The sequence below is a fragment of the Poecilia reticulata genome, chromosome 7 (genome assembly GCF_904066995.2).
Source record: "Poecilia reticulata chromosome 7, P_reticulata-male-v2, whole genome shotgun sequence".
NCBI classification, from domain to species: domain Eukaryota; kingdom Metazoa; phylum Chordata; class Actinopteri; order Cyprinodontiformes; family Poeciliidae; genus Poecilia; species Poecilia reticulata.
The window spans coordinates 16983612-16999712 of record NC_088836.1 but is presented as its reverse complement, the minus strand read 5'-3'; the positions used below and the strand labels follow the sequence as shown (position 1 = coordinate 16999712).

The 16101-nt window shown below is 41.4% G+C and overlaps 2 protein-coding genes across 5 annotated transcripts in view; one reads left to right on the top strand and one right to left on the bottom strand.

Moving 5' to 3' along the window:
• lrp1ab (low density lipoprotein receptor-related protein 1Ab) overlaps positions 1–4069 on the top strand; it is a 101208-nt gene extending 97139 nt beyond the window's left edge. Inside the window, exons 84-90 of one of the 2 annotated variants that reach the window (XM_017305706.2) lie at positions 312–483; positions 696–797; positions 876–952; positions 1029–1122; positions 1258–1296; positions 1938–2082; positions 2260–4069. In XM_017305706.2, the coding sequence (XP_017161195.2) occupies positions 312–483; positions 696–797; positions 876–952; positions 1029–1122; positions 1258–1296; positions 1938–2082; positions 2260–2397 (767 nt within the window). In that variant the 3' untranslated portion in view covers positions 2398–4069. The remainder of the gene's footprint in view (positions 1–311; positions 484–695; positions 798–875; positions 953–1028; positions 1123–1257; positions 1297–1937; positions 2083–2259) is intronic. The other variant, XM_008413699.3, reaches the window with a different exon arrangement.
• Positions 3763–16101, bottom strand: part of fmnl3 (formin-like 3) — a 38110-nt gene continuing 25771 nt past the window's right edge. For 2 of the 3 annotated variants that reach the window (XM_008413694.3, XM_008413698.3), the window contains 11 exons: positions 15885–16009; positions 15249–15451; positions 14866–15169; positions 14694–14774; positions 14462–14591; positions 14223–14383; positions 13962–14063; positions 11781–11873; positions 11510–11633; positions 9895–10009; positions 3763–6449 (listed from right to left, as the gene is read on the bottom strand). In XM_008413694.3, the coding sequence (XP_008411916.2) occupies positions 9918–10009; positions 11510–11633; positions 11781–11873; positions 13962–14063; positions 14223–14383; positions 14462–14591; positions 14694–14774; positions 14866–15169; positions 15249–15451; positions 15885–16009 (1415 nt within the window). In that variant the 3' untranslated portion in view covers positions 3763–6449; positions 9895–9917. The remainder of the gene's footprint in view (positions 6450–9894; positions 10010–11509; positions 11634–11780; positions 11874–13961; positions 14064–14222; positions 14384–14461; positions 14592–14693; positions 14775–14865; positions 15170–15248; positions 15452–15884; positions 16010–16101) is intronic. The other variant, XM_008413696.3, reaches the window with a different exon arrangement.

Genomic DNA, 16101 nt, shown 5'->3' with positions numbered 1-16101 from the left:
TTTTATTCACAGCAGAAAAGACATTGAAAATCACACTCAAAAGTGCGACAGGTAACTGATTACTTTTCAGTTCTCTTCTGAGCAGCGTCCTTCTAAACACAAGAGTAGAAAAAAACTTTTCCTCACTTTCTGTGCTCTGGAGTTTAGACATTTCAGTTTGCCGACATTGCAAAACCCACAGGAATTATAAAAAAAAAAAAAAAAAAAATCAGACTCTAGTCTGTTGAATGTCAATATTTACATAAACTGAACTGTTTTAAAGTTGCAGTGTGTGGTTTATTCTTCTCACCAAGCCCTCTTTCTTTCATCAGGTAAATGTGAAGGCTTCTGTCAAAACGGTGGGACCTGCTTGCAGACCTCCAACGGCACCAAACTGTGTCAGTGCCCCACCCAGTACACGGGACACCAGTGCGAGCTCGACAAGTGTCAGTTCTGTGGAGACGGCAAGTGTTTCACGCAGCGCACCGGGGAAATCGCCTGCAAGTAAGGAAGCTGAGAAGACAGAACTCTAGAGAGACAAAAAAATAAATTAACTTTACACACAAATTTGAAGCTTTCATTTCTGTTTTTAATTTTTTATATTTTTTTTAAGTAAATGAGCTTTTCTGTGATATTCCACTGGTTTCTTTTTTTTTGTGTTGTTGTTAAATTGCTCTTTATAACAAGCTGAACTCTCTCTCCACGTGTCCATGTAGCTGCACCAATGGTCAGACCCACTCCACCTGCTACAGTTGCTTGGACTACTGCGCTCACGGCCAGTGTTCATTCGACACCCGCACTCAGCTTCCTGCATGCAGGTAAGATCCGTATCCACTCCCCCAAACCTGTGACAACCCCCTCCTCCTCTGTTTGTCTGACTCCCTGGTCGTTATCAGGTGTCATTCTGGATGGTCAGGATACCGATGTGACGTTGCGTCTTCCTCTGTGGATTCTTCTGATGCCGCCGGTGGTGGTAAGTCAATAAACGCCTTGTGCTAATAAAAGAACGCCCTTTGGTATGGTTTGCTCACGCCATTTGCTCCTCACAGTTTCCGCCTCCGTCGTGATTCCAATCCTCTTGCTGCTGCTGCTGGCGCTGCTGGTTGTTGGCGCCATCTTGTGGTACAAGCGGAGAATGCGTGGGTGAGTACTGAATAAAAAAAAAAAAAGAATAAGCATATTTTTGGGGGGGACTCGACTTCCATTTTTCATCCTTTTCTCTCTAGCTTCTCTTTCTGCGTTACATTCTGATAACAGCATCTGTCTCCTGTCTCCCAGGTTTCTGTCCTCGGGCAAATCTCGCTCTCAGTGCTCGCGGTAACTCGATAGGGCTAAATAATTCCCCCGTAGCTTCTCCTTCTTTTGATATACAGTCAGAGTGGCTTTGCCTTTTTTTGCTTTTTTTTTTGTCTATTTTATTTCTATATTCTTTAAGTCGGTTTGTATTTGCTTGCCATTTCCCCGTTTGCCTCCTAACCACCCCTGTGAGGGATTCCCCATCAGCAGCAGCATGGGGAACTGAACGTTTTACACTTTTTCGCCATCTCCATAACTTTTCATGTTGTGTTTAAGTGTGTAATTGTCGGTCTTTATGTGCTTGCAAGGATACTCTTCAGCTGTGAATTTATTAAACAAAAAAAAAAAAACTGTTCAGAAGCTGCAAAGAGCTGAATATTTGCAACGTCCAGCATTCTCTGCAGAAGACATGCTGCTGTATACCTGATCGTTTTAATCAAATGGCCTTTTAAAAAAAAAAAAAAAATTATAAAAAGGCTCATTTGACCTTAAATGATTGTCTTGTTTGTATGAGATGTGTTAAGATAGTTACGTCAATACCTGATTTCATTTAACTTGTCTCCCTTTTGGCTTTATTTGACTCATGTTTTCTCCCGAAGAGCTGCAGATTTTATGCTTTTGAATAAAGACGATTGATAAAGACGGCGTTTCTCGCTCTGCAGCGCAAAGGGATTCCAGCATCACCGGATGACAAACGGAGCCATGAATGTAGAGATCGGGAACCCGGCCTACAAGATCTACGAAGGAGACCCCGACGACGACGCCGGGGAGCTGCTAGATTCAGACTTCACTTTGGACCCAGATAAGGTAACGATGGAAAAACCGTCTGGGGAAATCATTGAAGTTAGATAAACCTACAGGCGCACCTCCATACACCAGAATTTCTTGGAAAAGATTTTTTTTAAATAAAAAGTTCTGAATTGAGCTCTCTAAATCTTGCCTTATGCGTCGTGTAACAACCTTGTAATCTCGTGTCCCCGGCAGCCCACCAACTTCACCAACCCCGTGTACGCCACCCTGTACATGGGCGCCCACAACAGCCGCAACTCTCTGGCCAGCACGGACGAAAAGAAGGAGCTTCTGTCCCAGGCCGACGAGGACATGAATGACCCGCTGGTGTAGAGCTCAGCCGGGATTGACCTCTGCCGACGTCGCCCCGCCTCGTCCGACCCAGAGCTGAGCCAGCGAGCTCCCTCTTTTTCTCTCACTCTCTCTCTCATCATATGCCTTTACCAGCTGACAAGAAAAGCAACAAAGGAGAAAAACAACCGCAAGAACTCTGTACAAAATGTATAAATATGAAGGACTACTTTTTTAAGTGATTGCAGTATTATATTTTGTTCCTTGACATAGAAAAACAAACAAACACAAAAAAATAACCGGTGAGGGAAAACAAACCATTTTATAGACGTTTTATCGGTTCTTTTTAATTTTGTTCACTTCCTCTTTACATATAGCCACTACCTCTGTGCAAATGTAAAAGATGGAGAGAGACACAGCTGTGGAGCAGATGTCATGTTTTTATTTTTGCTTTTGTTTTTTTGGTATGAATTGTACTGGAGGGGGGATTGTGGGGGAGAGCAGGGGAGTATCGTTCCATCCTGGAGGAAGAAGTTGCCAAGTGTTTAGTTGCTCAGAAGAGTAATGTCAGTGCTCACCACGAATGCTTCCTGGACGCTTTCCACTTTAGATGTGCATGTTTAGTTTGCTGCTGGAAGGAGACTGACAGAGGAATGCACACAGAGGACTCAGCAGCTACATTCAAGTGATTGTCTTTTACCTCCTTGCACAGACTAAAGTTATATATATATATATAAATATAAAAATCTATATTTCCATATATATAAAAGTATATATATGAATCTATTAACAAAGTGTCTTGAAAATATTACCCAGGAATACAAACAAACAGTAACAAATAGCAGTCTGTACTTTTTTAACATTTTATTTTTAAAGTCCTTGTGTAATCTTTGTCAGCAACAATGAATGATTCAATTGCAGTTTTTTTTGAGCGTTTAACGAGGATGATTGTAAGTCCACATTCCTGGATTTAACAAAAAAAAATAAAAAATAAATAAATCCAGGAATGGCTGTCTGTGGCCTTGGGTTTGTTTTATTATTTTTATTTTTTAGATATCTGTGGGACGTGATGGGAGCTGTGACACTGCTCCATAGTTTTAGAGGGGGGGGGGCGGAAGGCAAAATTGTCTAAATTCACTGAAAACGAGCAGAGGTTGCATTTTAGGTTTTTTTTTCTCCGTTCCTTGTCTTTTGATTGTACACTTTCAGGAAAGGCCAGGGAGACCGACTGATGGTACGACGTGTGAGATCGATTTTTTAAAAATTTTTTTAGGTTTAACTGTAACTTAGCTAAATGCTCGGCGAGCATCCATTCCATAGTGAGACTGATTCGTTCCTGATGAGCGTTTTTTTTTTTTTTTATTGTTTTGCTTTGCTGCTAACCTTCTGTTTGTCTCAGTGTGCTGCTTTTTAAAACCGTCAGCCATACCTGCCATATCACACCGTGTGGTGCTCAAACTCAACACACACACACACACACACACTGAGGAACGTCTGGCTTTACCCTTCACTTGTTAACAGTATTCATCACCTTTTTAAGTTTCAACGTTCTGTTCAAAATGACTCGTGTAAATTAGAACAATCATGTCTTGGTTGGAGGATTTCTTTGGTAGCAAAAAGTCCACGGGTTTGTGGATCTGATTTGTTTTGTTATAATTTTATTTTTTTTTTTGATATAAGAAATTAAATGGATTTTTCTAGTAGAAATGTACAACGGCCCCGTCTGTCATTTGGAGAGAAATGGAGGAAGAGTATCTTAGTTGATCCTAAGAAATAAAACGCAAAGATGTAGAAATTGTTTGTTTGAATGTTGTTTCGTCAAAGAAAGGAAGCCAAAAACTTTTTTTCCCCATGACCCTGCAGTCTGATGAAGGTTCTTATTCAACATTTTTATTAGACAGAAAGTGTCACCTTTCAGGCACTTGATGATCCCAGAAATATTTTTTTCTTCTTTACAAAGAACATTCCTTGATCAACTTTTTTTCTTTTTAATTTACATTAATAAAACCTTTCTTGTAAAGAATAGTGTCTCATACTATTTTAAGCCAAAGTATGTAGTGTAAGAACAAACCATTTGCCATGACTTAAACAAAAGCTTAGAAACACACATGTACTGATGCATCTTAGTAAATCAGAATATCACGAAAGCGCCAATTGATTTCAGGAATTCAATTTAAATCCAAGCAAAAACACAAGATTTTTTTTCTGCGCGTGTTTATTCTGTTTCTTGGAAAATCTGAAGAATTAAACTGAATCAACAGAATTGTTTTTATATAGATAGAATATGAAAACGTATAGCTACAGATATAGATGATCAGCTAACCCGAAGGAGTCTCCGATATACAGACTGCCGTATCCCAGCAAAATAACAAAAAGTTGAATGGAAGGAAAACCATCGGAAGATCAGGTCCACAGGCATCAGAGATCGTCACTGGTTTCTAGAAGATTCGGAATCAAAGCTCATGGTAGAGTTTGGGCCGGCGCTTCAAGAGAAACCACACACAGACGACTCCAGAGCCCCGAGTTACGAGAGGTCCGGTGTAAAGATTTCACAGGTGGCGGTGATTCGAAGAGCTGTGTCGTCTGCTGCCCAAGTCCAAAGTCCGTGTGGCCATCTGTCAGGGTATTTTAGAGGATACCGGGCTTAAAAACCTCACGTTGCTAACCCTCCTGCCCTAAACTGCGAGAGAACCGCAGAGTATGGCCAAGACGAAACGGCAGATCCAATCATGCAGACGAGCTGAAGGACGGCATTCAAGCACACTGCGGTTCATTAACACCACAGCCGAGCCACAGGCTGATTCTCTCCATCTCGTGCTACTAGTTCATATACTGTACACATTTCTACATTAAAAATATTTTTTTTTGTTGGTCAAACATTCTGATTTTCCAAGAAACTACATTTGGATTTCTTTAGCTGCGAGCCACAATCGGCAAACCAAACAGAAATAAACACCTGAAATATAATGTTCCATGTGCAATCGATCTATGAGTTTCACATTTTTCGTTGACATATTAAAATAAACTAGATTTTGATCATATTCTAATTTATTGAGATGCATCTTATGGCCAATATCTTCCACATTGTGTGTGTAAATCTGGAGACCTCCTGGCAAATAAGTCACTTTCAAAATGCCACCTAAAGTGTGACAGGAAGTGTCGTCAAGATACATGAAGTAACATTCAATTTTTTTTTTTACATTTGCTTGGATAAACCTCACCCAAACCCCCCCAAGTATAACTTATGTCAGATTATTTTACTTGAAGGGTAAATATTAGAAATCACTTTCTAGGTGTTCATAAAGCCTGATTTTCAGCTTACATATTGTGGGTATTACAAGGCTGAAAAAAAAAAAAAGTACAATCTTCACCAAATGAAGTAACAAATTATGGCCGACATACAACAATAACACTGTTTACACAAAAGGCACTTCTTAAAGATATGATTGGAGACATTTTGGTTGGACTAGCTTCACCTAGAAGAACCAGGAAACGTTTTCCTCTCGAGTACGACCTACATAAACATTCCTCGACATCGGGTCTCGACTGAACACGACGAGAAAGACTTGGCAAAACTCTAATAAATAGTCCGCTAGAGTCCGATTATGGAGGATTGTTCTGCAAATGTCTTTAAGGCAGACTGAGCCGGTTGGCGACGTTTTCGGGACCGCCTCCCGGTCTCACTCCTGCAGTCGAGTAAGGAAACGGGTTCTGGAGGACTAGTCTCACCTTTGCCGCAGTCGCCTTCCGACCGAACTAGTCTGACCTTCAGCGCCGGCACAGCAGGGAGGGTTGGAGGAGAAGCATCCTCATTGTGCTTGGTTAACGATACCTGCCTGCTGAAAGTGGCTGCTAAGGAGGACCTCCATAAATAAATAAATTATTCAGCCAAAACAAGAGCTCTGCCCCGTTCCTCCCTTTTTAGTCCTTTTTTGTGATTTGCAACCTCTCAGGGGTTGAGAGGGACCACTGGGACACAGGGACAAGTGTTATAAAGGGAAGGGGGGGTATAAGTGGCAGGTAAGTGGTTTAGGGTCTCTTCCAACCGCTCCGGATCAAGGCATCGACTCGCAGGAAGGGCTGGTTTCGGAGATCTGTGAGTAGGTGAGGAAAGAGGGGTGAGAGACAGGGAGGAGACGCACACGTTAGACGACTTGGAGGTCAACCCTAAAAAAGGTTCGTGTCTGCGTTTTCAAGCAACAAATGCAAAAAGACAAACTCAGTTTCCATTTTATTGAATTAACCTTGAGGAACTGTTTGCTGTCTGATATTTGGTCGAGTTCAGCTAAGCCTTTTTTTGTGTGTGTGTGCAATCCTATAGAAAGCCGTCCTTCATAATTATCATGAAGGTGAAATAACTGTTACTTTAATGATTAGAGAATCATCAGCTGCTGCGCTCATTTCGCTCAGGTGTTTTCAATAAAATGGCAGCTGAGTCTTTACATCATCAAAGTTCAGCAAAATACACGCGCGCGCCGCGCACACACACAAACACACACACGCACACACACATAGTGCCTTGTAAAAGCATTCTTACCCCTTTTTTTTGCATTCTCAACCACAAACTTCAATGTACTGGGACATGAAAATAAATCAAGCGGAATAAACATGATAGATGTTTTTCAAAATGTGTTCACATACCAGCAGAATGAGGCTGCCGTATTTTACAGTTGCTCTAATCCTGTCTTTTGCCAATTTTAAGAGCTTTTAGTCCAATAATTACTTAACTCCATCCCGCCTGTCCAATAAAATCTGGAAATATACTAAGTCACCATATTTTTCCGCACTACAAGGCGCACCTTTAATGAATGGCCTATTTTAACTTTTTTCATAGGCGCATGGAATAGATGCTAGTTACAGTCCCGAATTGAACCGATACGGGACATGATTTGTTCCGTTCTCTACAAATATGGGTGTATAATAATAATAATAATAATAAAGAAGTGGTCCCCAGTCTTTGTTTCACTCACGGTTTTGGTGTTGCGAAATTGTGCCCAACTGCTTTCTGGGTAACACAGACCAACAGACACGCTGCTGCCGCAGTCTCCGTCTCAATATTGGTCCATATATAAGGCGCACCGGATTATAAGGCGCACTGTCCTCTTTTGAGGAAATTGAAGGTTTTTAGGTGCGCCTTATAGTGCGGAAAATACGGTACATAAACGACTGTAGAGAACGTACATCCAGCTGAACATCAACATTAGCATTAGATACAGGCAGAGTGAGTGGAGATAACAAGTGAATCTAGAGGACTTCATTCATGTCCTATTTTCTGGCATTTCACTCAAACAGAAAAAGTAAATAAGTAAATCAAAATGTTACTTCTTGTTTTCTCATTCAGCTCATCTTTGGTGCAAAGAGGCACAGTTGATAGTGTTGACATTATCAAAGTATGAAACTATTTGTTGCATTTTTCTGCAGGCTGGGGGTTAACACTAGGATTTAATAAAAAAAGAAAAAAGAAAGGATGTTTCAACTAGAAAAAAATCACAATCCAGCAAGTCCGAGGCATACGATGGAGTATGAAAGCTAGACTGAGACAATTTTTTTTCAATGAAGTCATAACATAATGAGAAAATAGTCATAATACTAGCAGAATAAAGACATAATGTTAGCAGAAGATAGTTGTAAAACAGGAAAATAGTTGTTTAATGAGAAAAAAGTTCTGGCAAACAACTATCTATTTCTAAGTCCTGCTGCCAATTGTGACTTTATGACAAAAGATGAAGTATTTTCTCATTTTTAAAATCGATACCAAAATAGAAACGTTGAGCGTTAAAATGCTCAACATTTGTCATTTTAAAGCAGTGCTGCTACTTTTCCTTACAAGGCTTCATTAAATTACAACTATATTCTTGCATTATTACAACTTGATGCTGGAAACATTTTGATTTTATTCTCATATTATTCAATTCAGCTTATTAATATAGTGGCAATTGACAAAAACAAATCATGATTTTATCATCATATGACTTTAAGAGGATTTTTATTTATTTTTAATTTTTTTTATTGTGAGAATCCTCTGGCCCTAATGCTCCTTTGTCGTATAGTCAAGACCAGGAGTTTGAAAACATCAATACCAGCCTTCACAACACCGTGTGATAGAGTCCATGAAAGTGGACTCCACCACTTCACTCACTGCTGGTTGGTTTCTCTAGTGTTGTTTGAAAGGGGGCAGAGTGCAAATGTACGCCACACTTTGTGGTTGTCAAATGGCAAAATGTGGAAAACTTCAAGGGGTATGAATACTTTTGTGAGGCACGACACCCGAATGAGAGCATAAACGATCCAACAAGTAGATGAAATATTCCCATAACCTTGAATTTCATCTATACAACAAAAGACAAATTCAAGGCTTTGGGGATGCAGAAAGAGCAACACTTTAATGCTAACAATGCACTGCTTACGTTACAGCGATCAGCAAGCTTTTTAGTTGGTCAACTAACTTAGAAAACAACGTTTAGGCCAATAGTCGTTTTTGACACAAAAACAAATCTGTGTTATCAAATGAATGTGCATTTCTACTTCCCCATGCCTGCTGACCAAACAGCTGTTGAGCACGCTGCAGACGACAGTTAGCAAAGACACACATGGCGGACATGGTAACACCAGACGACATGCAACACATTTTAGAGAGGGATGAGGATGATCTTCAGGCGATATTTATTAAACTTCACCTCTGACGGGGAGGAGGAAAGTCAGATTTTATGAGTCAGTTGAAAGTTAGGGCATATTATGTCTTGTTTATGCACTATTACCTGGCTTCAGCATTAGCTGTCTTTTTTTCCCCTGTGGTTAAAATACATTTTAGTGCTGCAAAGCTGTTTTTTGTTGTTGTTGTTGTTTGTGTGAGGCACTAGCTGAAGCAGCTGACATCACTTGTAGCAGCACACAGGAGGCCTGAGGGCCAAGCGGGCCAGGTTTCAAGCCAGGCTACCTTCCTTACCCGCTATTCAGGAGTGGGAAATACTGTCATTAATCTTCTTTTCAGCTGGAGGGAGGGTGGAATAAACAGCAGCGGTTGAAGAGGGGAAAGGGGGGGGAGGGGAAGTCATACATTAGTCAGAAAACCAAAACACCAAACAAGTTAGTCTCACTGGATAAAACTGGCGTTTTTAAGCCAAACCTCTTTCTATTCAGGATTACATGAAAGAGCCTTACAGAGCAATATATGCCATGCATGCTGTATAAATGCTTATTTGCATTACTGATTGCAACATAAGTGTGTCAACATGTTTTTTTTTTTTTTTGTTCATTTCTAAGAAAAACAACAACAACAAAAAAAACATGTCGACGTTTTTTTGCAGCTGCTTTTCTTAAATTCCAACCCAAGAGGTTTGGCTGCCTCCTATCACCAAACGCCTGATAGAAGCCATCTTGAAAGAAAAAACAAAACAAAACAAAACTCAAGCAACCGAAAGAAGACGGCCCACGTTAGTTAACAAGGTTGTTGTTGTTGTTGGAGGTGGGGTGAGGGGACAGGGATCATGCTTCATGCAGAGTGGGATTAAGAGTCATACGGGGAGACACCTGGACAACCTTGGCATTAGAGAGAGGGAGGGCTAGCAGTTGGCGTCGTCGCAGAGGTTGGCTTCACAGAAGAACCGTGAGCCGCGTTTAGCAGTGCGGGCCGTGAAGGGCACGCTCTTCAGTACTGGGGGAAGGAGGGGCGGGAGGAGGAAGAGAAGAACATGTCACACCTGAGACACTGACACACTGCGTTTTGCCCTGGGGAACAAAACTGACTTCATATTATGTAGAAAAGGAGTAAACCTGCAACAAAATGAAATCAACATTCTGGAAATCTGTTGCTTAAAAAAAAAAAAAAAGCCTTATACTTTATGAGGGTAAAATGAGAAAAAAACAAATCTCAGATTTTAGTTGGGTTGGTGCTTATTGTGACTCAATAGGCATGGGCTGGTGAGAGATTCTCACAGTGTGAAAGTTTTGTAAAAAAAAAAAAAAATACCACAGCATGGCCGTATTAAAGTTAAAGGTTTAATCAAAAAAGTATGACGCAATGCGACTGCTTTTATTTCCAACTGGAAAGCAACAATCATTTCTACTGTTGCTAAAATATTATTGATGTGTTTTTTTTTAACTTAAATATTTAGAATATTTCAGTTCTTTTGACTTAAAATATAACCAAATGTTTTATTTTATAAGCAAAACAAAGCTTTTCTGTTTTAAATGTTTGTCCTGCTGATTTAGGGTGTAACCAATATATTTTTTTTCCCCCCTAACTGGACTATGAAACAAAATTTTAAAATCTGCTGCAGGATTCTTTGATAGAAGAAATGGATTTGAATCCAACAACAAAAAAGATGCGATTACAAAACATTCTTATTTAGACGTCACATTATATGTCCCTGACTTTTATCAGATTTGTATTAAACAAAAATGAATTTATTGAAAAGTGGAAATGCGTCTCATCGATCACCGATCAGGGTCAATCATGCTTAAATTGGTAGATAATTTCTGACCAATCAACTGGTGGCTCTTTAAGGAAAAGTGTAGCTGAAACCTACAATCAGTGCACAGGAACAATAAGGAGGATGCAGTTGCATGCGAGTTTTCTTGCAACTGCAGAAAACTCAGATGACTATCACTTTCTCTGGCACGTAATTAAAAGGGATTATAACCAAAGCAACAGTTTAGTGGTTTTGAAATCCTTTTTAAACTTTTAAAACTCTGCTTTACTTGTCAATTAGCTGTAACCGGCCCATGCCTACTGCCCAGTGATTAAAAGCCGTTACTGACATCGTAAAAGTTAATACTGATGCAACATTTATATTATCGACATCTTAGAGCGTGATTATGGATTACAGCAAAAATATCACTGAGCGTACACCGATGCTGCAGAAGCAGGGGTGGGGGGAGCGGGTTTAAAGGCTTTTGCACCAAATTGCCCATCTGACAGAAAAACACTCTAGTGCTGTAAATTTCCCAGCTGGCCGGACGCCTCGCTATGACGCAGCCGGTAGCTGTTGCTATGCGCTGCTGTGCTCCAGATGTGCTGGTGTTTGCAGTATGTAGCACAAGGTGCACTTCAAAGGAGCTGAGCAGTCGATGACCACAGTCATCCTGAGCCTGGGAACACCGGTGCGGCTGCCGGCGCCCACGTGGGGCCCTTTAATGGTTCTTTCTGGCCCACCTGTGATGATGTCCTCAATGGTGCCGTCTTTGCCCTCGTACACCGGTCGATGGTCTTTGGCTTGCCGCTTCCGCAGCTCTGCGATCAGTTCCTGCTGCTGGTGCCTCTTCTTTTGCGCCTGGACCTGCGTCAGCAGAGAGGATTTGGGCTTTTCTGACGGTTCTTTTTAAAAAAATTTTTTTTTTTTATCACAGGGTAATAAACTTTGCAGAACTTCACAACTATGTGCAGAACTTTGCAGAAGATTCATCCGGCTGAAATTGGACTGTACCTTGGGGTCATGCTGTTTGGCCTCCTGAGCCAGTAACTTTTCTCTCATGGCTTCCTCTTGTTTTTTCTTCAGTTCGTTTTCTTCCACAGCATCCTGTTGAGACGGGGAAAATATGGGGAGGGGGGAAAAAAATGAACTACAACTCAAATAAATCCAAGTCAACAGATTTATGTGGCCCGTTTTAGCACAAGTTCAGAATTCCAACATAAACAGGGAAGGCATGCGTCACATATCTTTGTGAAACAAAACCTAAATAACTGCAGAAACTGTACTCTGGGAAGCAGATGAGAACATTTCTCCTTTTTTATGATTGTTTTTTTTGCAATCACCTTTTATTTTTACACTTATTAACTCAACAACCCCATTACCATACAACACACTTATGGCAAGTAAAAAAAAAAAAAAAAAAAAAAAAAAACTATGAATAAAAGAAAAGCTAAAATCCACTTTGTGCATCTAATAACCTGAAAAAACTGGCTGTGAGCATAACAAGAACACAAACACAATATAATCTATCCTGCCATGTGTTTGTGGGCAGAGAGCAGCAATTTGGACCAATCAGTGGCCCACACATGCAGCCAACGGTGGGCGAAAACATTCAGCAGTCGCAAATTACTCAAAGGACATGATGTATGCAAAATGCATTATGCCAACCAGCTGTCATAAAACTTTAAATGTGCAGCAAAGCTATTAGCATTTCTTCAAATAACTAAAGTAAAAACTAAGTGATAAAGGTTTTTTTTTTTTTTTATAAAGATAAAAAAATCCAAGTGTGGTGTGTATTATTAAAAATAAAATGCCTTCAAGAGTCATCTCATTAGTAAATAGTGAACTATCCGTAAATTAATCTGTTGAGGCCTAAAAGGTTTGTTGGAGGACATTCATGAACAAATTGCATCATAAAAACAAAAGGAACAAACCAGGGAGGTCAGGGTGAAGCTGTGGAGAAGATTAAAGCAGCTTTAGTTTATGAATTAAAAAGAATAAAGAGCTTTAAACAATTCATAGAGCTCTCCTCAGTCCAAGGTCAGAATAATCTGATATAACTGTAAATCATCTAAATAAGCTAACAGGCTGTGCAAACAGAGTAATTAACCAGAGAAGAGACCAAGAGGTGACTCTGGAGGAGCTGTAGAGATTTGCAGATACTGGGGAGTAACACGAAAAGAAAAAAAAAAACACTGCAGGAAAGCTAGCGAACGTGCCGTTTAAAGTTGGCCACAAGCCACAAAGAGGACACAGAAGGCAGATCGAAGAACGAGCTCAGCTCATGCATGGAGGAACACCAACACTGCAAATCACACTGAACCCAACACCACAATGTGTGGCGGCATCATTATGCCGTTGGCATCCATTTGTATCGAGATCCAAGAATCTTAATACAAATATATGTCAAACATTTCCTGATTTTAATTAGTAAAATGTTTTCACAATTATGTGCGACTTCGTGATGGTCAATTCAAAATCCCAATAAAATAAAGTGTAGGGTTCTAGGGGAGTGAATACTTATGCTATGTACTTTATTTAAAAGCTTGTCCTTTTTAAACATTATTTTATGGAGGACATTGTGGGACAAAATTAAAAGTTTTTATAAAGCATTAAATAAATTAGGTTGATTAAATTTCCACTAATTTGTGTTTTTGTATTCATCTAAAACTTTAAACATTATTTTCAGGGTTCTGGTTTAGCATTGAGACTTTATTCCAGCGAAATTCTGGATTGTTGTCAAGGTTACCTTGTGTGTCCCTCAGTAAGGACAAATCCAATAAATCTGGACTTACTGTCCAACTCTCTACGTGAACTCAAACAGACACTTGTGCCCTTAAATCTGTGTCTTGTACATTTCCTTAAGCAGATCCCATAAATCCAGTCTGAGAACAATCCCAGGATGTGTGCTGTGTGGCGGGGCCTGGGCGCGGCTGTCCGGGGTAAAAGCTCAGAGGTGGGGGGGGGGCAGTCTAAACACCACAGCTGCAACTCTAAAGTCAGCCCCAGCTGGCCTTTCCTGTTATTTGCCTTCAGACTACACGCCACGTCCTGTGGCACAAAGAGGCGGCCAAACTCCGCTCCTCTCCGCTCCGAGGCGGAGCTTAAAACAAACCAGGGAACTTCCCAGAAGGCCTGCAGAGAAGACCGCGGCGTGTCAGCACACAGAGGCGAGGGGAGGTCGCCGGGGCTCACCTTGTAGGCCTTGATGAAGCGCACAAACACGGGGAAGAACACCGAGGGCGGAGTCGTCTTGGCGCTCTCTCCGAAGTAGCTCACCACACTGTTGAAGGCTTCCTAGAATCGACGGGGAGGAGAGTGGAAGCGCAGTTTGTAAACACTGTCGAGTCAGGAGCAAACAGTGGTTACGTGCGAGACGTCAGAGAGCTGAAAGCGTGTTTTGTTTCCCTCTCCAGCATCTCTTTGGATATTTAGTGTGAGCTTTAGAATCAGTACCTCTGCCGTCTTGGCGTCCCGCTGCAGCTTGTCCAGCTGCGGATCGCTGGCCTGGACGAAACCTTTCAGCACCGGATGGTCATGGAGACTGCACTCCCTTCGGATCAGATCCATGCCTTTGCCCAGCTCTCGGACGTCAAGCAGCACGTTTTCCAGAGACACTGCACGCAGTTCGAACGGGTCAGCAACTTTAAAACCTTATCCATTAAAAACACCATAAAGGTTTGGAGCTTACTCACCCGCCGCAGCTTTATCCACAAAGTGCAGTTCATTGTAGAAGTTGGCCAGTTCCGGGTACTTCTCCTTCACAATAAGAGCGATGTAGTGGAGCAGAGTCATTTTCCTGTCCGTGGACTTTGTGTCCAGCAGCTGCACAGTCAAAAAAAAAAAAAACGAACATCATCATCAGCAAAAAAACAAAAACTACAAAGCAATATGCCGTTGGCTGGATTTTTCTTATTTCAAACTCACCAGATCAAGACTTTGTAACTTAAAGCCATAAACACTGCCACGTTTACTGCTGTTCATGTAGTTTCCCAAAGCTAAGATGATCTAAAAGACAAGCAGAGTTATAAGTTTTTGTTCCCCGACCAAACAAACAAACACAAGCCGCACAAAAGCCGCTACGGAAACCCTCGCCAACCTCGAGCATCCTCTTCAGCTTTGGCGAGGACTTCACCGAGCCAGACGCAGCGATGATGGCGTTGAGCTGCGGGGTGAGCATGCCGATGCTGTCCGCAAAGTTCCCGACAAAGGTGATGATGTTCATCCTCTGGGTGAGCCGCTCAATCTTGCTGAAAAGCAACATGAAGCGGTCCTCCTCGGCCAGCTGGTCCAGCGGACGACGCTCGCGCTCGTACTGACGGAGCACCTTCACCTCCGCCTCGGTGGGGAGGAAGCGCATCAGGCACTCCACAAAGTCCACAGGCAGAGCCTTGAGGTCGAACCTGTAAAATAGCAACGCTCATTTGTACCTTGTCCAGTGGGTAACCGTTTCGTTTTGTTCAGCTTATTGGAGATGCGTACTTCTCAATTGCTCTGCAGATCTCCTCTGTGGTCTTGTTGGCTTTCCGCAGCGTGATGGCCAGGTTTTTAGACCGATTGGCGTCAAGCAGAGTGACTTTGTTTACCGCCTTCTGAGAGACTTTACTCTTTGTGCAAGAAAGATCCACAACAGGGCCCTGGGCTCTCGTCTTAAACAACTCCTCGAACCTCTCCAGATCCAGCTCCTGCATGAGAAATACATCATGCATTCTGATTCTAAACAGATACGAAAGACCCATTTCAAACCCTCCACACTGAGTGTAACTAAACCATTTTCCTCTCAGAAGTAAAAAACACAAAGAGGACAAAATGTGCTACAGAAGATGATCAGAGGTTCTAATAGCTTTTACGCAGCAGTCCCAACTTTATTTTACAAAGGGCTTAATAATGATTTAGCTTGGAGGAACCTGCCTTTTAGCCACTCACCCAGATTTACATTCCCACCACAGATATTGAGATATTGAGCAGGATGATAAGGAAGATGGGTTTTTTTTTTGTTTGTTTTTTTAAATCAATTGATCTGTAACTGTTTCTATTTTCTTACCGCCTCCAAAAACATTTTAAACCAGAATGTTTAAAAAAAAAAAAAAACATGTTACAAGTCTCTTCTGGATGTACCTCCAGCACACGCTCATCATCGATCTCGTTGAAGACAGTGCCGTTGATCTGATTGGGCTTCAGGGCCGTCCAGTTAAATACGGGCAGACGGAACTTCGTCTTGATTGGCTTCTTGATTCTGATTGCTGTGGAGTGGTGTTTTAAACACACAAATGATGTTAAAATAGGCTGTAAATTGTTAGAACCATCCAAAACAAAGAACATCCCATTGATCTCA